Below are 22,156 nucleotides of genomic sequence, written 5' to 3'. Positions count from 1 at the left end.
TAAGGGAAAATAATTGATGTGTGAATGGAATCAATCACCTATTAGTAGGAAGAGTATCAGGATGATGGGGGGGGGTCCACTTTGGGTAAAGATAAATTAAGTATAACTAGTTTGCTGGTGCCATAGAAATATTTCCTTTGGAATTCTGTAAATATGAAATGTTTTCTTAAGCTAAAATTGGTATTTTTCACTTATTAGTTTGGTGTAATATTGACTTTTGAGAGGAATTCCATTTTTACATAATATTGTTATTTAATCACTGATTGAAGCACCATTTCTTAATTTTAAAATATTTTTGTTAATTTCTGTTGTGGTTTTTAAAATTACTTTTTAAATAGTTATCAGACTTCTGTAAGCAGTGTGATTTTTAAACGTATTTGAACAGTAGATTCAGAGTTTTTTAATAGTTTGAAGTACATTATATTACAAACTACAGATTCACTTAAGCTTAAATTTGGTCATAGAACAGACTATAAGTTGGGAATATTTTTCCTATTTTGGTGGACAATTCTAGTCTATATCCTAAGACAATCATCTTTTTAGGTGTAATATTGTTTATTAAAATTGATAATTTCCAGTTTCAGATTTTTACTTTTTTCATGGGCTTATGGAATGAAAGTTAATAGGCCAAGTTATTATATCACTTTCAGAATGAGGTATGGAATTATGGCTAGCCTTATAGATCTGCAGTAAATAATATTTAAAATTTTATGTTAGGTACTAATATTCTTTTCTCTTTTGAAGCTGTTGTGAATGTGTACTTGTCCATGATTGAAAATTTAGATTTGACAACATTACAATTTGAACCATACATTTTCTCAAACATGAGATCAATATAAGTAACCATTATAAAATATGAAATGATCATATGTAATGATCCCAAAGTAAATACTTCCAAACCATAGAGAAATAACCACTGTATTTTTCAAATCTTATTCCCATCCTCCTTTGCATGCTGTTAATTGCTTTTCTAAATTAAAGCAAGTATTGTGGAATATTAAAAATATTCAAGAAAAAATTGCTTAAAGTGTTTTATCGCAATAAGAATTTTTATTACTATTTCCTGAAGAATTTTTTTTAAACTGTTCTTTATTATATCATTAAAAAGACCTATTGGTTTAGTAAAATAATTTACAATGTGATTTTTGTGGCTTTTTATAGTTATCTTGATGCATTCCTTTTGCCACATATATCACATGGCTAGTTCTCCAACTTTTTTTTTTTTGTTTGCTTGATTTTAATAAAACTTGTTCAACAATCAGAGAGACCTTTATTTTGGAGGATCCTTTCAGTTGAGGTAGAAAAGTCTTAAATAATAGGAAACGCAGATAAAATGTCCTAACATTTTCATAGTAGAGTTTACAAGTGAAAGAATTTATCCATATGGGTTATCTTCATCATCTAGCCCCGGCATAAATGGTGGTTTCATTACTCATTGAATCAGATGAAGCAGTTATAAATCATTTTTTGCTTTGCTCTAAAGATTGTTGTAATTTCAGGCCATTTTATTATTTTCTCTAAGCAGTTTCCATTGTAAGGTTGAATTTCCTTTATTATTCAAATTATAGCTAAAGGTTAAGATAATCACATAGGAGTTAAAATAAGTTATGTTTGTCTTTTTCCCCTGAAAATAATGGTGAACATATTGTCTACATTATGAATATTAGGCAGAAATGCACTTGTTTAAATCATAGCAGTAATTACATTTGAAAGATATAATTCCTTGATTTTCTAGTGGTGTGAAATATTTTTTAAAAATTGTGCTCGTCTGTAACTGAAATGTTATAGAATTGTAACACTATAGGGATTATAGAGGTATATTTATTAGCTCTCCTCAAGAGACTGAAGCACAATAATTTTCATGTAACAATTCCTATCCAAGTGCTGCTAATATGTCCTGCGAACAATGAAGCTATTTGGTTGCCTAGCTATTCACAAATCACTGTAATCCTTGAAACATAGTGTTGTTCATTTGTATTAAAATTTGGGTATTGTGGGTTAATACTTTAGAACAAAAGCTATGAACTCAGCCCTACCTATTAGACACCAAACTTTAGATTCATTAGTTTTTATGTGTTATCAGTAGAATAAATTTTGAAGGGGTTATTTACTACCAGTGACTAAGGGGGATAATTATGTTGTCAATATAATTTGACTTGAACATTTGTGGTATTGTAAAATTCTTGTCCATTGTGTTTCTAAATTGCTTAAGCCATACATTCTCTTAAACAAAGATGGTTTTTGTTTTGTTACTTTCCAGCAGCCTTTTCCTGCCTTGTCTGTTATGGTTAATACTTCATAGATTTTAGAAATTGAGAAGTCTTGAAACATTTTATTTTCTTGAGTTCATCACTTTTGACTTGTGTGATATGTGATTTGTCATAAAAGATAGCCTTTCACTACTTCACTAAATGAATTTCAGAGTAAACACTGTGATTCTGCAGAGCGGATTCAGTATGCTTTCCAATGTTTTCTTTTGTTATACAGTGCCTACCACCTTGAGGGCACTTAAATACTAGAAATGGAAAGTTAAACGTTGTTTGATGTTTATTGAATAATGAGATTACAGAATATTTGATTTTGTCAGTGTATTAAAGACATTTTTGCATTGATAAATGTTCTCTAGGAATGTGACTACATTCATCAGGTGTGAACTCATGTAAATGAATTTTTGTATCTTGAATCCACGTATATATTAAGTGTATCATCAATATAAAAATAAACGTTATTTGCTTAAAGTTTTTGGTATTCTTCAGTATTGTTGACAAATTAAGTGCTACACTGTTAGGGCTTGCTTTTTTTCAGATAATACCCAAAAGGCATTAAACTACTTATGGGTTATGGATTTAGTGCTTATTCTCTTAGTAAATTTAGTTTTTAGCCCTGATTTTGGTTTTTCCCTGCCCTGGTGGTCAGGACTGGAACACAGCAGAGTTGTTGAAGAATCAGGTATAATCCCCCTTACCCTTGGGCTGGTGTTGGGTCTGGGGGCTGGAACTAGAGTTCCTTCAACATGGAATGACTGACTTGGCCTTGAGGAGTCCTGAGTCCCGACTTAGGCTTCTAATTAGCACTGTGACTTTTTTTTTTAATAAACGGGGATCTCAATCTTGCTCAGGTTGATCTAGAACTCCTGACCTCAAGCGATCCTCTGCCTCCCAGAGTGCTAAGATTACAGGCGTGAGCCACCACGCCCAGCTGTCCTGTGACTTTGAATAAGACAGTTTTTCCTCTTTGGACGTTGTGAAAAGGAGGTGGCCCATTAGTGGATTGTAAAGTTAATAGTGGGCAGCCACCAGAGTGTTTTTAAATGAGATGCAATTTATCAGAGTGCATTATATTACAAGGATGTGGTTCTGGAAACTTTTTCGGCTGTACATTACACGTGTAATAGGCTGTGATATTAATACCTATCATCTTCAGTAGATCATGGGCGCCAAAGTTGAACCACTAGTCACAGTGCGCAAGGTCCCAGTTTCTGGAGCCACCGGCTTGTGTGTGAGGAGGGAGGAACAGAGTTCCCCGGATCACACAGTGACAAGATGCCTGCGTCAGGTACAGCGGGATCGGGAGGCGCGGTTAGCGCTTGGCTAACCCGCGCAGCCACTACCTGGGTTTTTTTCTTTCTTTCTTTTTTTTTTTTCAGCCCAGCCTACGTGGGAGTAGGCCCCGGGTTTCTACCCAGCAGCAAAGCACACCGGGGCCCGCGGCTCCGACTGCGTTCTTTCCCTTTTGCCACGAGGCTCGTACCACTTCTCCCGCTCCGTACACGCTCCTGTGGGAGCTGGAGGGGAGAAGGAAAAGGATAGGCCTTGGTAACCAAGTCGTCACCTGCGGCTCTGGCCGCTCGCTGACGTGGCCAGCCGGCCTGAGAGAGCGCCCTACCAGGCCTCCGCGCCCTCCGTCTTTCCGGCCCAACTGCCGTCCGGAGGCTCGCGCCGCCGCCGCGCAGGTCGCGCGCAGGCGCACAAGCGTGGAGGCGACAACCCTCCGCACAGTCACTTCCGGCGCGCGGGGTATATGCGGTTCCGGGTCGCTGCTCCGCTCGCCGGCCGGCCGTGGGGGCTGGTGACGCGGGCTGGCTCTCACGAGAGGCCCCGGAGGCGGGGCTCTGCTGGCTGCCCGGAGAGCGGCAGGTGCGCGGGCCGGGACTCTGGGAATGCGAGCAGACCCCTCATTCTCCCGCTGGCCTTGGTCTGTCCCCAAAGCGGCCCGGTCGGGGTTGCCTAAGACCCAAGGCGGGGGGCGTTCCGGGGTCCTGTAAGGGCGAGTAGGGGCGGAGGCGGGCTGCCCCGGCCTGGAAGTCTGGAGTCTGGGGTTCCAGGATTCCTCCCTGCGCGACCTTGGACAAGTCGCACCTCCTCTTTGGGGCTCAGTTTTCCTTCTGTCACATGAAAGAGATGTTGAATCCTTCCTTTCTTTGACTGTCCAAGCACGGGCGCGGCTGGAGGGAGTCTGAGGGAGTGAGATCCAAACTGCCATGGCAGGTACCTGTCTGCCTCCCTGGGCTTTAGGCGTCTTGTCTTTTACCCAATTCTCCCTGCCTTTTTCTCAGCAACTGAGTGAGAACCAAGGCTCCGTGACCAGACAGCCCAGGGTCTGGCCACGTAAACAGTGTGTGAGTGTGAGAAACAACTGAGAAGTAAATACTGGCCCCGGGAAACCTTAATCTCATTCAAATTGTTTCGCACAGGGTTCCCAAGGAGAGTGAGTTTAGGCACCTACTACAGTGAGCGATTCTATTCTTTGTGCCTGTAAGTGAAGCTCTTAGGCGAATCACAAATTCATAGCAGACCAGGGTTAGGGGAGTTCACTGCGAGTTGTGACAGGTTTTCTTCCCCCACTTAATTCTCTCTCCCTCCTCTTCCTCTGTTTCTAGCCCCTACCTCCAACTAACATGTTAGCCTTACATTTGAAAAGAAATATCCAGCGCATTTTATCTTTGTCTTCATGCAGGACAGAATGCTTTGACCTCCAGACTGTTTTAAATCTAGTAGATAAGCCAGGTGAGTAAGTGGTTTACAGGCATTGAATGTAAAGTTTTTGAAAGATTTTAGAGTCTTAGTGGATAATCTGAAGTGGTAAGAAGTCATTTTTAGATCTTAGATCAGAGCTTAGGTGTCCTCCACAAAACGTGGAAAGTAAAGGTTGGGACCAGGATATTAGTATTTCATACACCTTTGGAAGGAAGATGTATTTGAATCTTATGTTGAATATCAAGACAATGTCAAACATCTGAAGAAAAGAAATTGTGATTTTAGGTAATTTTTATCAAACTCAAAGAAAACCACACAGCATCTCCAGGGAAAGTTTAAGGATATCTGATACAGTACAGTTGTTTGGCTTGCCTGCTTTTTTCTAGGGAACAGATGATTGCAAACCATCCTGGAACATTAGAATGTTACATCTTTCTCCCATATTGAGTTATATATGTTTTTGCCTTCAGCTTTTTTAAAAAAGCACTAAACTGTAGTTTAATTTACAGGGAACCATTTAAAAGTATTAAGTCATGATTATGTGATGTTAATGTTTTTTGCCTTGGGAAATTTTACCAAATGTGTCATATACTATAGCCAACATGGTATAATAAAAATGTAAAGATTTGTGAATCACAGACTTCTGTGTTCAAATACCAGCCCTGCCAATTACTCACACAATCTTTGGCAGATTAATTCACCTCCTAGAGACTGGATTTCCTCATTTGTATGTGCACATGAAGCACTTCAGTGCTTTTTAATCGTTTAGTAATTGTGTTCTATTAAGTGTCCATGTAAGTTATGAAACTTAATTTTGAAACTAAACATAGCAGCTCAGATGTGAAATCTTTCTAGTGTTTAACTTAGAGCTGTTTCTTTGATCTAATTTATAGATACTGTGTTGCCATAACCCTTGGCCCACATTTAAGTGGGACTGCAGCTAGCTTGGATGTCAAACTTTTTAGGCAGCAGTGTCTGAATCCTGTTCCCTGGCCTAAGGACTACTGAGTGCTGGTTATCTGTGCAGGATAGCCACACAGCAAAAATGTTTGCAAAACTAAAGAAGAAAATTGCAGAAGAGACTGCTGTTGCTCAGAGGCCAGGAGGTGCTACTAGGATCCCACGGTCGGTGAGCAAGGAATCTGTTGCCTCTATGGGAGCTGACTCAGGAGATGACTTTGTAAGTATCTTTGTTTTAAAATAATTATGCAAAGAATCCTTTCAATAAATATTTCTTTTAAAATTGCATGATTGGGGCCGGGTGCAGTGCTCATGCCTGTAATCCTAGCACTCTGAGAGGCTGAGGCAAGTGGATCGCTCAAGGTCAGGAGTTTGAAACTAGCCTGAGCAAAAGCGAGACCCCCGTGTCTACTAAAAATAGAAAGAAATTAATTGGCCAACTAAAAATACATAGGGAAAAAAATTAGCTGAGCATGGTGACGCATGCCTATAGTCCCAGCTACTCGGGAGGCTGAGGCAGGAGGATTGCTTGAGACCAGGAGTTTGAGGTTGCTGTGAGCTAGGCTGCTGCCCTGGCACTCTAGCCCAGGCAACAGAGTGAGACTCTGTCTCCAAAAAAAAAAAAAAAAAAATTGCATAATTGAGGCTGAGCACGGTGGCTTGTGCCTGTAATCCTAGCAGTCTCAGAGACTGGGGTGGGAGGGTTGCTTGAAGTCAGGAGTTCAATACCAGCCTGAGCAAGTGAGACCCCATCTCTTCTAAAAAAAAAAAAAAAAGTAGAAAAAAATTAGCTAGGTTGATGCCATGGCACTCTAGCCTGGGCAACAGAGCAAGACTCTGTCTCAAAAAAAAAAAAAATTGTATGATTGTTTTATACCTTTTGTAATTTATTTCCTGTGTAAGACCCTGCACGGCTTATTCTTCTTACTCCGAGGTACCTTTTGTTAATGTTTGGTTTGTTAATCTTAAGGTACTTTATTTTTTCCTTATTTTTCTTTGAGTGCCTTTCAATATTCTCTACATTATCCTCTTGTACTGTTTTCTGTCTATATGCCTTGTGCACCTTTTACATTTCATCTCTCAAAATGGGCCTGTTTTCTCTGCAGACATACATACTTTAAGTCATTGTTGCTTATCAAGATCTGGGAGTTGTAGTGCAGGGTTAGCCAGAGTGCATTGTTTTATTGAGAAAGTTGATGAAAAGATGACACTGATGACTACAGTATGTCCATTATTTGTAAAGTACCTTTGCAGTTGGTAAGATTTTAAAAAATGAGGACGTTGCTGTGTTAGGGAAATGTCATGCTTAATGATTAAAGTGTGTCTTTGGCATATGACAGAATTCTCTTAAGTTAGATAAAGTTATTACAAAAGGATTTATAATACTATATATAAGAATGTATGGGCCGGGCGCGGTGGCTCACGCCTGTAATCCTAGCTCTCTGGGAGGCCGAGGCGGGCGGATTGCTCAAGGTCAGGAGTTCAAAACCAGCCTGAGCAAGAGCGAGACCCCGTCTCTACTATAAATAGAAAGAAACTAATTGGCCAACTGATATATATAAAAAAAAAAAATTAGCCGGGCATGGTGGCGCATGCCTGTAGTCCCAGCTACTCGGGAGGCTGAGACAGAAGGATCGCTCGAGCCCAGGAGTTTGAGGTTGCTGTGAGCTAGGCTGACGCCACGGCACTCACTCTAGCCTGGGTAACAAAGCGAGACTCTGTCTCAAAAAAAAAAAAAAAAAAAAAAAAAGAATGTATGTAAAGTATAATGTGTATAGAGTATAAAGCATAAAGTGAATATATCACCTATCTGAAGAGTTATCAACACTGTTGAAGCCGTTTAAGTACTCCTCCCCAATTCCCTCTTTCCCCTCCAGATAACCACTATCCTAAACTTTATGGTTATCATTTCCTTGCTTTTTAAAATATCTTACCAAATATGTATGTGTTCACAAATAATTTATTGTTTAATACAACTTAGTTTTGAACTTATAAAAATGACATATCAGCCGGCGTGGTGGCTCACGCCTGTAATCCTAGCTCTCTGGGAGGCTGAGGCGGGCAGATCGCTTGAGGTCAGGAGTTCGAAACCAGCCTGAGCAAGAGCGAGACCCCGTCTCTACTATAAATAGAAAGAAATTAATTGGCCAACTAATATATATAGAAAAAATTAGCCGGGCATGGTGGCGTATGCCTGTAATCCCAGTTACTTGGGAGGCTGAGACAGCAGGATTGCTTGAGCCTAGGAGATTGAGGTTGCTGTGAGCTAGGCTGATGCCATGGCACTCACTCTAGCCTGGGCAACAAAGCGAGACTCTGGCTCAAAAAAAAAAAGACATATCATAGCCTTCTTGGATTTACTTTTTTTTCTAAATTTAACATGGTTCTAAAATGCATCCGTGTTACATGAAGCTGTGGTTCATTTGTTTTTGCTGCTGTAAAGTTTCCAGCATTTGTAAAGGTCACAGTTTATCTCTGTTGTCTCCTGGTGATAGACATTTGAGTTGTTTCCATGGTCAGATGAGTCTTCCTCCTCCTTTCTTATACTCCCTGAATCTAGGTCAGATTACATGGCAGAAGCTATTAGGTTATTTGGGTAGAGCAATTAAGATTACCAGATATAGATTATCATTGGTTCCTATATTTAACAGGAAATATAAGTGCACATTTGAGCACCAGGCTGGAGGATATAGTGTTAATACTGAGTTCTGCAACAGAAGATCCTGCTTTTCCTTCATGCTGACATGCTGAATGAAGTCTTTCATCTAAAATGTATTGCAGATAGAAAGATTGACCTGAATTCAGGAAATACTTTGAGACTTCTCAAGTAATCTATTTGGACTTACTATAGTGTGATCCTCACTCCATATCTCCATACCCTATATCCAACTGCATTTATTTCTCCAAATAGATTCCTTCCCTGTGCAGTACCTCAAATTCTAAATGAACAAAATGGAATTCACTATGTCTCCAGATGTGCATCTTTATTCTACCAGGTCATCAGCTAGCAACCCTGGAAGCATTTTAGGCTCTTCTCTCCTGTTGCTTCTTGGTGTCCAATCAGTCAGCATGTACTGTGGCTTCCATTTTAGAAATGTCTCTGGTCTCTCAAATTTGCCTCTCTACTTCATCTTCTAGTGATAAAAGGTTGAGTGTCCCTAATCTGAAAATTTGAAATTTGAAAGGCTCCAATATCCAAAACTTTTGAGCACCAACAAGTGGAAAATTCCACACACAAGTACTTAACACCAATTTTGTTTCATGCACAAAATTATTAAAAATATTGTATAAAATTACCTTTATGACTCATGCATAAGGTGTATATGAAACATAAATGAATTATCTGTTTAAATTTGGGTCCCATCCCCAAGATATCTCATTATATATACACAAATATTCCAAAATAAAAAAAAAATCTGAAATCTGAAACACGTCTGCTACTGAGCATTTTGGATAAGGGGTACTCATCCTGTACTTCCATTTTATTTCAGTCTGCCTTTCTTTCTTGGACAAACACAGTAGCCTATTTAGGCTCCCTGCCTCCATAGCTCCCCAAAATTATCTTTGTAAAAGCAGATCTGTTTATGTCTCTCCAATGCTTAAAAGTTGATGGTTTCCCCATCACCTTTAGGATGAAGTGCAAATCCATTATTATAGTGTGATGGTAAACTGTCACAGTCTTGTCACAGCTTACCTGCCCACCTTGATCTCATTCTACTTTCCTATATGCTGTGCTATAGCCAGATTGAATTTATTGCACTTTGTAGAACCGACCACATTCTTTCATACCTACAAATGTTTTATGCTGTTTCTTCTCTCTAGGCTTTCTAAAATGTCTTCTGTCTCCCCTTTTCACTCCTGCATTCCTCTCACAGACTCTTGTGGATCCTTTAAGACTCAGCTCACATGTTATTTCCAGGAAGCCCCGTTGATCCAACCTGACCCTTACATATAGCACCCTACTACTTTACCCCTCCTGGCTGTTCGGTGCCGTGTCTTCCGCTCACCTTTGTAATAGCACCTGTTGTACTGCATTATTACAGATGATTTCCATGTTTGTCTCTTCTTCCACTAAACTGGGGGCTTCATGAAAGTATATGTATTAGGAGTTCCTAAGATCACCCCCAGGTTTAATTGTTCACTAGGAGGACTCATAAGATTCAGCATCTAGTTTTCCTCACCGCTATTATTTATTAGGTGAAAAGATGCCTAACATAATCAGCAAAGAGAAAAAGTGCATGTGGCAAAGTTGGGAGGAAACCAGATCCAAGCTTCTAAGAGTCCTCTCTCAGTGGATTTAGGTAGGATACACGTAATTTCCCCAGCAGTGAGTTGTGACAATATGTGTAAAATGTCTACCAGGGAAGCTCATTGAAGACTTGGTGTCCAGGGTTTTGTTGGTACCTCTTCCCATTATATACCCAAATTTCAGACTCCAGAAGGAAAGCAGTTGTTCTGCATAAACCATATTTTCCACACCAACAGTTTAGGCACAATCAACCATTCTTTGTTCCTAGATGCCTGCCAAGGACCAGCCTTACAAGCAGACCTTTCTAAGGATGGTAGTCTCAGGCCTACAATGTTAACTCTCTTCTGCATAGTGTATAAAGCACATAGCATAGTGCCTGACTCTTAGTGAGCATTTCATAATTAGTAATAACTGCTGCTGTATTATGTAGGATCTCTTTGTTTTACTACTATTCCTAGTTCTTAGCACAATGCTGAGACCTAGGATGTCTTACTAACAATAATAATCATAACAACTTCTTGTGCTACTAGTGCTATGATCTCAATGTTTGTGTCCCCCCCAAGAATTCATATGTTGAAAGTTAATCACCAGTGTGAAGCCATTAGTAGGTGAAACCTCTGGGAGATGATTAGGTCATGAGGGAGGGAGGAACTCTCATGAATGGGAGAAGCCCAAGAGAGCTGCCTTGCCCCTTTTACCATGTGAGGACACAGCTAGAAGGTGCCATGGACAAACCAGAAAGTGGGCCCTCGCTATACACTGAATCTGCTTGTGCCTTGATCTTGGGCTTCCCAGACTCCAGGCTATGAGAAATAAATTTCTGTTGTTTGTAAGCCACCAACTTTATGGCATTTTGTTACAGCAGCCTGAACAGACTAAGACAACTAGTCATAGATAACACATGTAATATTAAAGCTAATTGTCTGCCAGGCTCTGTATTAGGGATTTGACAAATATTGATTTATTCAATCCTCATCACAGCTCTGTGAGGTAGATTATATTTGTTATCACAGTTTGCAAATGAGGAAGCCAGTGCATGGAGAGGTTGAGTAATTGGCCCAAGTTCTTACAGCTTGTAAGTGGTGAAGCTGGAACTGGAACTTGTACTTCTGAGTACAGAAACTCTCCTCTTAACTATCCACTGTCCTCTCAGTAAATATGGGTTAGGCAAGTGGCTGGACAGGTAAATAATTATGAATTGTTCAACTGTCTTTAAAAACATCTTGGGGATAAAGTGGGGAAACATGATTAAAGATTGGATATTAGCATTTAAAATTTTGTTAGATATGATATTATGGCTATGAAGAACAATGGCTTTATTTTTTAGAAATATTTATCAAATAATTGAGGATGAAATGCCCTATTGTCTGCTATTTAAATTACTTCAGCAAAATAAAAATTCATGAAACAAATATGGGAAAGCATCAACAATTGTTAAAGTAGATGAGAATGTTCATTAAACCAATCTCTCTACTTTTCTATATTTTGAAAAATTTTATAATAAAATATTAAAAATTTTTTAAAGTGAGTCATTTATTAGCAATAGCAAGCAGTGCCCAAAATAATAATCTGGATTATTGGGGAAAATATATTTCTTATTTATATATTGATTTATTGAATGCATATTGTCAGCTAAAGCTTATGATGCAATTTAGAGCTTTAGATTGATATACTTTGGTATTATAGATGAGGATACTGAAACTTTATCAGTATCAGTGAAAGCTTTTTTGTTTGTTTGTTTTTAAACAAGAGACAAGGTCTTTCCTTGCTCTGTTGCTCAGGCTGGAGTGCAGTGGCCTGATAATAGCTCACTGCAGCCTTGACCTGGGCTCAAGCAATCTACCCACCTTAGCTTCCCAAGTAGCTGGAACTACAGGCATGTGCCACCATGCTGAGCTGATTTAAAAAGTTTTTTTTCGTAGAAACAGAGTCTTGCTCTGTTACTCAGGCTGGAGTGCAGCAGCCTCATATTCCTGGCCTCAAGCAATCCTGCCTCAGCCTCCCAGAGTGCTGGGATTACAGGCATAAGCCACCGTGCCCAGCCCCAGTGAAAGATTCTTAGTCATAGACCAGCCTTTGATCCCTTATTTAAGAACCCTCTCCCCTTTATCCCAAAACTTTACCTTTGGAAAGATAAAGTGATTTTTTTTTTTTTTTTTTTTTTTTGAGACAAAGTCTCACTTTGTTGCCCAGGCTAGAGTGAGTGCCGTGGCATTAGCCTGGCTCACAGCAACCTCAATCTCCGGGGCTCAGCGATCCTACTGCCTCAGCCTCCCGAGTAGCTGGGACTACAGGCATGCGCCACCATGCCCGGCTAATTTTTTGTATATATATTTTTAGTTGGTCAATTAATTTATTTCTATTTTTGGTAGAGACGAGGTCTCATTCAGGCTGGTTTCGAACTCCTGACCTTGAGCAATCCGCCCACCTCGGCCTCCCAAAGTGCTAGGATTACAGGCGTGAGCCACCGCGCCCGGCCGATAAAGTGATTTTTTATCATTGCAAATATATATAATATTATATATAATACTTGATATAATACAATCATGATGGATTTATTTACTCCCATTTATTTCAGTAGCATGCATACACATACACATGATTAATCTGTTTAGCATCTTATCTTTCCTTCACATTATGAGAAGGATACAGTGTCACCCCTACTTACTAGGTAGAAAAGCTAGGGCCCAGTTATGTTAAGCTATTCAATGATCACAATTAAAGTGTAACCAAACCTAAAATAAGAATTGTCACTTTCTGGCTTGGTATTGTGGTCTCAGACTGCTGAAAACCCACGTGAATGCGACCTCTCCTTGTGTCTATCTCAACAGGCTTCGGATGGAAGCAGCTCCAGAGAAGATCTTTCATCCCAGCTTTTAAGAAGGAATGAACAGATACGGAAGTTAGAGGCCAGACTTTCTGGTATGTCTAAGAACTCATAATAAGTAAATAACAGGAAATGTGCCTTGCCTGACCCTCTCTCCCTATAATATAGGATAGCCATATAGGATAACTTTGTAGTTGTTTTGACATGTCATTTTGATCTCCTTAGTCAGAAGCAATGTGTACCCCCTTTGTTCCCTTCTTTTTTTAGTATACTGAATGGTATAAATTCAATAATGCATTTGAAAAATCTTTGTTTTTCTTCTCCTGAGGTTTCTAGCCATGGATATAAAAGATATTAAAAGTATTTGTAGAATAGATTTGACCATCTTCCACCATTATTAGCATACTTACCTTCAGGTATTTATAGGGAATGGCCAATAGATGTTGGATTCATCAGCACCAGAGAGGTTTTGGTGCTGTGTTGCTGCTTACTAGAGCACATATCACCTGTGTAAGTATTGTTCTAGGTCTTTGGGCCACTTTTCAGTGGAATTTCTAAGTTCAAAACCTGTATAGAAGGTGTAACTCTCATTACATCTTTTTTTTTTTTTTTTTTTTTTTGAGACAGAGTCTCACTTTGTTGTCCAGGCTAGAGTGAGTGCCGTGGCGTCAGCCTAGCTCACAGCAACCTCAAACTCCTGGGCTCAGGCAATCCTGCTGTCTCAGCCTCCCGAGTAGCTGGGACTACAGGCATGCGCCACTATGCCTGGCTAATTTTTTATATATATATATCAGTTGGCCAATTAATTTCTTTCTGTTTATAGTAGAGACGGGGTCTCGCTCTTGCTCAGGCTGGTTTTGAACTCCTGACCTTGAGCAATCCGCCCGCCTCGGCCTCCCAAGAGCTAGGATTACAGGCGTGAGCCACAGCGCCCGGCCTCATTACATCTTTTGTGTGCAGTTTACAATTTGCACAGTGACCATTAAATCCTTTGCCTGAGCAGGGCATGTTCATGATAGATTTGTGAGTTCTTATTTTGGTTTCTGGCAGTGGATACATTTTGAAAACTTTATCCTGTGAAGTGGTCCATACCTTCTGTGTCTCTTTTTGTCCCTTGGCCCATTTTAATGGAGTGAGAGCAGCAGACTAAAATTCACCTAATTGTTATGAAATATTTGTATAGCTATCAAAGTTTCATAGCATAGCTCACAAGTACCAGTTAATTATGTTATTCTCACTGTAGGCTTATTAGATTTAGCAAGGTTAAGGTCACACGGGTAGTTAGTGGTAGAGCTGAGATTCAAATCCAGATTTACTTGATGCTCGAGTCCGTTCTCTTAATTACAGTCTGCTTAAAACCCCCAGTTGTTACTATCCTTTTAGTCTCACCCATAAATAATATCAGAGAGGTGAAATAACCTTACATTTGTTTAACATTTGGGAGATAGTTATAAAATAATATGTACCATCCCTAATATGAAAGGAAGAGAAATTGGGCTTGACTTATGTCAAGGAAGGACAGGGAAGAAAATTCACATTTATTGGGCCCACTTGTGTCTTGGGTATTGCCCTACAGGCTTAGTATGTATAGTAACGATAATAATACCAGCCACCTTTTATTGAACACCATGAGGTGCTTAAGACATGTAAAACACCACATTATGTAATGCATCCTTTGAGATAGATACAATTAACATTATTTAATATATGAAGAAACTAATACTTAGGATCAGTTATTTGCTTAAGGTCACCAGGAGTTAAGATTTGAACTACTATCTATTTTTTCTATAGTAATATAGAATCTTCCTATACTATCTTCCTCTGTAATATACTATCTTCCTCTGCCACACAGGTAATTAATTCTGACTTTCCCCTTTAGACCGCTCAGCCATCCTGACGGCAGGCATGACTTGTAACTTTAATATGGCATAGGTAACTCAGTTCCTGTGTGAAAAGGGAGCTCACTTTTTGAGAGAATTAAGTACTTTCACCATAAAGACAATACTGTGCTAAGGTGTTTGCTCTTGCCCTAACCATTGGTACTCAGTTGTATAAGCAGGCTATTTAGTGAGTTCCCTATGATTTGTCCTACTGCTAAGGCTGCAAAGGGAAGTGAAAACTGAGATTTGAAATTAAGTCATGAGATAATACTGTGTTTTTCATAGTAGGGCATTTCTGATGATGATGCCAAGCCTAATTCTTATTTTCTATCAAGGCTAAACAAATCTGCCTGTTTGCATTCCCCATTTATACCATGGATAGTTTGTACTATACCTGTTTGCCTGTGTTGTTCATTGTAAGTGGGAGGCTGTCTGCCTAGCTTTCCTTAACAGGAATGGTTTTCGGGTTAAGAAAATCATCATCATTTTCACTCATTTTTTTGTTTAATTAACTTCCTTTCCTGATGTTTGTCCATTCTTGGTATGTGCGTCACCCTCCTCACCCAAGACTATGCTGAACAGGTCCGAAACTTGCAGAAGATAAAAGAGAAGCTTGAAATTGCATTAGAAAAACACCAGGATTGTACGTATTTTTTTCCTGCTTTTTAAAATCTTTTTAGGATTTAGTTTTTTGAAATGAAACAGAAGTATATGGTTAAGTTTGTCCTTCATGAGTGTTCAAATCTTCTTTTTATAAATAGTATACTTCTTAGTCAGTTTGATAACATTGGTCTGATATTTATAAGTATACAGCTTGGTATTTATGTTGCCTTATGGGCATGCTTCCTAGGAGGAAGTCATTATGTGGATCAGTTTGTCTCTATCCAGTTGACCCATTTATTGGCTGCCGTTAGGTTTTACTAAAATCTAGTACCTACCCCTTGGATCTAATTAGGAGATGGGTTCTAGGTATAGCTTCATTACTGTTGTGTCAGGAAACTGGGAGAAATCTCTGCCATCATTCCCTACAATAATGGAGCGTACGTTTTGTTTAGTCTACCCTAAATCATATGTTCTCCTTTGAGTATCATCCAAGAAAGATGCTAACAGAAGTAGAAAGTTATTTTTTGTTGTTGTTGATATATACTTAAAGCTTTTTAAAAGAAAATAAAGAAGTTTTCTGTTTTGATTTTTGTTTTTATAGTTCTGATAAAGTGGTAGTAGCCATCTCTTAGCAATAGTACTGGTGTTTTCTGGCAAACTACCTAACTCAATGTTCTGTCATTGTACCATTTTAAAATTTACCTTTTGACATCTTCCTAAATGTGTATACATAACTACTACAAAAACACAAAACAACGAGGAAACAAACAAACAAACAAAACTGTGGTCTATTACTAAGGCCAAAAGATTATTCTGAGAAGTCGAGGTAGATCAAGCTTTTCCTAGTCTCATAATCCACTTGTGTGACCTTGATCTTTTTCATTAGGTGACAGTTGTAAAGTAATCACATGGTTTATTTGTCATGCTAAAGTATTTTCATATCTGAAATAGAGCCTCTTTGTTAACAGCTTCCATGCGGAAATTTCAAGAGCAGAATGAGACATTCCAAGCCAACAGAGCCAAAATGGCAGAAGGACTGGCTTTGGCATTAGCCAGAAAAGACCAGGTATTTTATATGCAGCACTGCCTAAAACTGGTAGAAAGATCATGTCATTAAAACTTAGTGATGTGATTTCAATAATCATGACATAAACCTGTGAAAAATATTTACAACCTAGGAGAAAAGGAATGTTATGAGTTTTTTAAGATTTTATTTAGCTTTTTCTTAGAAGTCAGGAAACTTTACAATTTTAATTGCAAAATGTGTCCAGCATATGAGAGTATTATTCCCTGCATCTATGAAGCTTTGCAAAATTGAGATGGGAAATAGTGTCTGTAACCTAATGGCAAGACCCAAAATGAGGAAAAAGGCCACTGCTCTCTAAAACCCTGTCTCAAAGCCCAACTCCAAACACTTGCCTTTTTTAGTGGAGAAGATACTACCAAGCTAGTCATGATCCATAATGTACATAGTTCTTCCAGCCTCTGTTCCACATTTCTTCGACCCTACCATCTGGACGAGGGGAACTCCTGTACTCTCAATAGAACCATCCACTGGAAGATGCTGAGTGAATGACTCCAAGAAAGGAAAATATAATAATACTATCATTGGCTATTATAATAACTAGAAGTATTTAATATATTTTGTTCAAGATAATCAATGACATTTTAAATTTAAGATAAGCATATAGTATAATTGATAATCCTGACTTATTAAGATAAGGTCAATTTATTATGTTTCATTTAAGAAATATATAATTTATTTTATATACAACTAGGTGGAGTGGTTGGTTGGTTTGTGTCTATTCATCATCTAGGACATTTCCTGACCAGAAAAAAACATCATTCACCAATACTTAGTAGATAACTATGATATGAATGTATATAATTGAAGAAATTATCTAAAATTGATGGATTCGAATTAAGGCCTTTTGTACCAATGGTTTTGTTTTCATTTTTTGTTTTTGTTTTTGTTTTTTTTTGCTTGTTTTTCTCAGTATTTTATAGTTTGTGAATAGGGGCATAATTCCTTTCCCTTTTGACTGTGCCAAATGCCATAAAGCATGTTGTTAAAATCAAGATGAGAAGGAAAATAATTATCAGGAATCACTGAACCCCCCCCCAATTTTTAGTAAGTTAATTTCTAAACATTAGTTGCAGTTACCAACTCAGCTGATCCCAGTTACCCAATCCAAAAAAATAACAACAGTACACATGAGAAAATTTCCAGGAATAAGCTGAAAAGCTGCATAAGAACAGCAAATATAGCCCAGGCACAGTGGCTCATGCCTGTCATCCTAGCACTTTGGGAGGTGGACTTGGGAGGATTGCTTGAGGCCAGGAGTTCGAGACCAGCCTAGCAAGAGCAAGACCCTGTCTTTACAAAAAATAGAAAAATTAGCCAGGCATGGTGGTGTGAGGCTGTAGTCCCAGCTAGTTGGGAGGCTGAGGCAGGAGGATCTCTTGAGCTTAGGAATTGGAGGTTGCAGTGAGCTTTGAAGACACCACTACACTCTAGCCCAGGCAACAGAGCAAGATACCCTGTTTCAGAAAGAATAGCAAACAGCAAATACAGCTTTGTTTGGGTGTCCTTAGTAAAAATTTTCAGGTTTATATTTATATTCTAGAATTTTATATAAAGTTCATTTTCTTCTCCTTTTAGGACTCTTGCCTTTCTTTTTTTTTTTTTTTTTATTTTATTTTTTTATTTTTATTTTTTTTGCCTTTCTTAATGTTAAGCCAACTGAATGTTTTTTTTTTTTTTTTAATTTGCTTTTTTGTTTTGTTTCATTAGTACTTTTTTTATTTTTGAGACAGAGTCTCGCTTTGTTGCCCAGGCTAGAGTGAGTGCCGTGGTGTCAGCCTAGCTCACAGCAATCTCAAACTCCTGGGCTCAAGCAATCCTGCTGCCTCAGCCTCCCAAGTAGCTGGGACTACAGGCATGCACCACCATGCCTGGCTAATTTTTTCTATATATATTAGTTGGCCAATTAATTTCTTTCTATTTATAGTAGAGACGGGGTCTCGCTCTTGCTCAGGCTGGTTTCGAACTCCTGACCTCTAGCAACCCGCCCGCCTCAGCCTCCAAGAGTGCTAGGATTACAGGTGTGAGCCACTGCGCCCAGCCATTGTTTCATTAGTTCTTTTGGGAGAGTTGGATTGTTTTCTGAAAATCTTGGTATTACAATTACTCTTCCCTAGAAACTATACTTGTTTATTGTTTTGTTTTAGGAATGGTCAGAAAAGATGGATCAGCTTGAAAAGGTTAGTTCATCTTTGTTTTTGTCTTATTATTCATGTTAGTCTTGTCTCTGTGGCTTAGAAAATGAAAACATTTCTAGAATGTTTTCCAGAAACCGATATATTGCTGTACTACCTCTTGGAAGTAGGGCACTGTATGATTAGACACTCTTTTGGAAAGCACTCACATCTTACCCTTTCTTGTAGTGTGCTGGGTATCTTTTGTTTGTACCTCTTGATACTTTGTCCACTCTCTGTGTACCTGAAGGCAAATAGGGACTGTATCATCAGAAGGGCTCAGATGCCCTGGCTTCTGTTTGGGTTCAGCCAGTGGAGAACACTGGAAGAACCATGTGTGGAAGAAGAGTGTGATCAGCATGTTTGTTCCTCCAGCTTTCTCCATGTGGGGTCCTTTTGGGTTAGTTGCATCCCATGGCCAAATGTCACAGCTTCAGTTGGACCTTTGATTCTCCCTCTCTTGACAGTTTTTCTCTCTCTGGATTTCTTGTAACCTCTTCATCTTTTTTTTTTTCTTTTCCCATTCCCTTCTCCCTCCAACCTCTTCATCCTTTTGCCCATTTATACCCAACTGTTATTAGCACATTCCCATTCCCTTCTCCCTCCAACCTCTTCATCCTTTTGCCCATTTATGCCCATCTGTTATTAGCACATTATCTTTTGGGCTATCTTACCCCTCCTATAGCTTTGATAAGCCCCCTTATTAAAAACCATCCTCAAAATACCTAATTTGAGTCTGCCATCTGTTTGCTGCTGGGGCTCTGACTAGCACTGCGGTAACAATAGGAATACTTCATGATGACGCCATGGGGAAGGAGGGCATTTCTCAAGGCCCAGCATTGAGTGTGTAAAAGAACCTCTTAGCTAGACACAGATGAGGGAAATTGATTATTATCGTACCATAGCTTGCATAACACTGTGTAGGTGCCTTAAGTAGTGTATTCCTGGGCCACATATAAAGAAGATGAAATTTCAAGCCCACAATTGGAAAAACGTTTTAATTTTAAAATAATCAATAGTCAACTCTCTTAGCTTGAATAATACACTGTTAGCTAAATCATTCCTTTTTTTATTCAGTACTTCTAAATTACTCTTTTTATTAAACAGATGACTTTTAGTGTTGCTCCATTCTTTCCATAGAACACCCAAGTTAAACCAGCTATTTTCTTTATGTTTTGTAGAAATCTGGTTATCAAGCTAACAGAATACATTAACATTTTTATTAAGGAAAGAACTATAGAAAAGTTAAGTCCCAAAGAAACTTGTGCTTGAAAAAAAATCCCCAAACAAATACTATTAATGATGGAGGTATGGGTTAGGTTAAGGGTTGCTTGTCATAAGGGAAATTTTTAAGATGATGGCAGTTGAAATTCTCATTGAACTGCTTTTTTATCTCTTAAAATTATGGTGAAGGGTGTCCGTATAGGACTGAACCAAATCAGACCTACATTGGTTTACTAAGGTAATTTTCTCTTTGTTTCATTCTTTCAAAGGAGGAGTTGGGGAAATTTTTCAGACCAGGAAAGAATAATGAGACATCTATGTAGATCTTTGAAGCCACTCTGATTTTTTAGGGATGTTATTTTCTTTTAAGTTTAGAATTAGCAGCTACAACAGTAGGGTTAGTCCTTAAGAGAGTCCATTGCTAGAAGCCGTCATTCAGTAACCTGTTACCTGCTGACACCAGTGATACATGATTTTTTTTTTTTTTTAACTACTAAAATCGGTTCTACATTTAATCTACATGCACTTAATTTTTTTTAGGACATTCAGTCTTACTCCAGTCATGTATGTTTCTCATCTAGTTCAATATGTCACTAAGAATAGACATGTAAAATATATATCGGGACTTGTGAAGTAGACGTAAGAACTTTAAAGTTTTACATGATTGTTGCTCTTATTCCCCTTATTCACAATTATTTAAAGCACATTTATTTGTAACTCTATTTATAAATAATACCATATTGGTCACTTTACTATAATGCTTCCCATTATCAATGTATTATTATTGTCTGTTGGCATAAGATTTCCTGAAGATTTTCCTTTATTAAGAATTGCTCTTTTGTAATATAGATTCGTAAAGTTTTAGTAGCCTGAGTCATCTTCTCCCCAACAGGAGAAAAGATTTCTGACAGCTCAATTACAGGAAATGAAGAACCAGAGTTTGAATCTTTTCCAAAGGAGAGATGAAATGGATGAATTAGAGGGGTTCCAGCAGCAGGAACTAAGTAAAGTAAAGCACATGGTATGCACTTTTGGCTTAATAGCTAAATACTGAATAGATGATTATTTATTCTGTTTTGCTGGCCATCACTCTCTTTTTACTGATAAACATACCCTAGTAGTATTTGATAGTAATCATATTTGTATGTTTTAAAATTTATTAAAATGGGAAAGTTCTGTTTAAAATGGATTTCCAGACTGGGGTACGGTAGCTGTTCACAGGCATGATCATAGCTCACTGCAGCCTCATACTCCTGGGCTCAAGCAATTCTTCTGCCCCAGCTTCCCAAGTAGCTGGGATTACAGACATGTGCCACTGCACCCAGCTAGATTTTTTTTTTTTTTTTTTTTTTTTGAGACAGAGTCTCGCTTTGTTGTCCAGGCTAGAGTGAGTGCCGTGGCGTCAGCCTAGCTCACAGCAACCTCAAACTCCTGGGCTCGAGTGATCCTTCTGCCTCAGCCTCCCGAGTAGCTGGGACTACAGGCATGTGCCACCATGCCCGGCTAATTTTTTATATATATATCAGTTGGCCAATTGATTTCTTTCTATTTATAGTAGAGACGGGGTCTTGCTCTTGCTCAGGCTGGTTTTGAACTCCTGACCTTGAGCAATCCGCCCGCCTCGGCCTCCCAAGAGCTAGGATTACAGGCGTGAGCCACAGCGCCCGGCCCCAGCTAGATTTTTTTTAAAGCGTATATTTTAGCAGTAGCTCAGTAAAACTTTGTATCTTTGTATCAGCTTTTAAAAAAAGAAGAAAGTCTGGGGAAAATGGAGCAAGAATTGGAGGCACGAACCAGAGAACTTAGTCACATCCAGGAGGAGTTAATAACCTCCAATCAGATGTCATCAGACTTAAGCCAGAAGCTAGAAGAATTACAGAGACACTACTCAACGCTGGAAGAGCAGAGGTTCTTGCTTGGTCTGTGGGGCCCCTGGGAAGAGGTGTTAGCGTAGCTCTGACTGTGGCCCACCCACCTTTCCCCATTGTTCTTTGCAACACTTTCTGATTCTGGCACAAGCAAAAGCTTCTGGACATGTCCTTACCTGCTGAGGACTCAGGGCCCTCCCTACTCCCAATCCTTTCTCTCTTTACCTGCCTAGGCTCAGAATAGTTTCAACCTTGCTGAGCAATTTCATATGGTTTTACTTCGTAAGCTATTAAGTAAGCAAAGGCAAATC

At 38.9% G+C, this 22,156-nt stretch overlaps 1 protein-coding gene across 6 annotated transcripts in view; it reads left to right on the top strand.

Annotated features, from left to right (window-relative positions):
• Positions 1–4,024: 4,024 nt before the first annotated feature.
• GOLGA1 (golgin A1) overlaps positions 4,025–22,156 on the top strand; it is a 64,905-nt gene continuing 46,773 nt past the window's right edge. The window contains exons 1-9 of one of the 6 annotated variants that reach the window (XM_012771879.3): positions 4,025–4,136; positions 4,957–5,006; positions 5,870–6,156; positions 13,017–13,107; positions 15,461–15,535; positions 16,464–16,561; positions 18,727–18,759; positions 20,870–20,998; positions 21,716–21,885. In XM_012771879.3, the coding sequence (XP_012627333.1) occupies positions 6,022–6,156; positions 13,017–13,107; positions 15,461–15,535; positions 16,464–16,561; positions 18,727–18,759; positions 20,870–20,998; positions 21,716–21,885 (731 nt within the window). In that variant the 5' untranslated portion in view covers positions 4,025–4,136; positions 4,957–5,006; positions 5,870–6,021. Of the gene's footprint in view, positions 4,195–4,956; positions 5,007–5,869; positions 6,157–13,016; positions 13,108–15,460; positions 15,536–16,463; positions 16,562–18,726; positions 18,760–20,869; positions 20,999–21,715; positions 21,886–22,156 lie in introns of all 6 variants that reach the window. The other 5 variants (XM_012771882.3, XM_076009032.1, XM_076009033.1 and 2 more) reach the window with 5 other exon arrangements.

This window comes from Microcebus murinus, chromosome 12 (assembly GCF_040939455.1).
Source record: "Microcebus murinus isolate Inina chromosome 12, M.murinus_Inina_mat1.0, whole genome shotgun sequence".
In the NCBI taxonomy this organism is placed as follows: domain Eukaryota; kingdom Metazoa; phylum Chordata; class Mammalia; order Primates; family Cheirogaleidae; genus Microcebus; species Microcebus murinus.
Note: the sequence above shows the minus strand (reverse complement) of the source record. Positions and strands in the feature narration are given on the sequence as shown.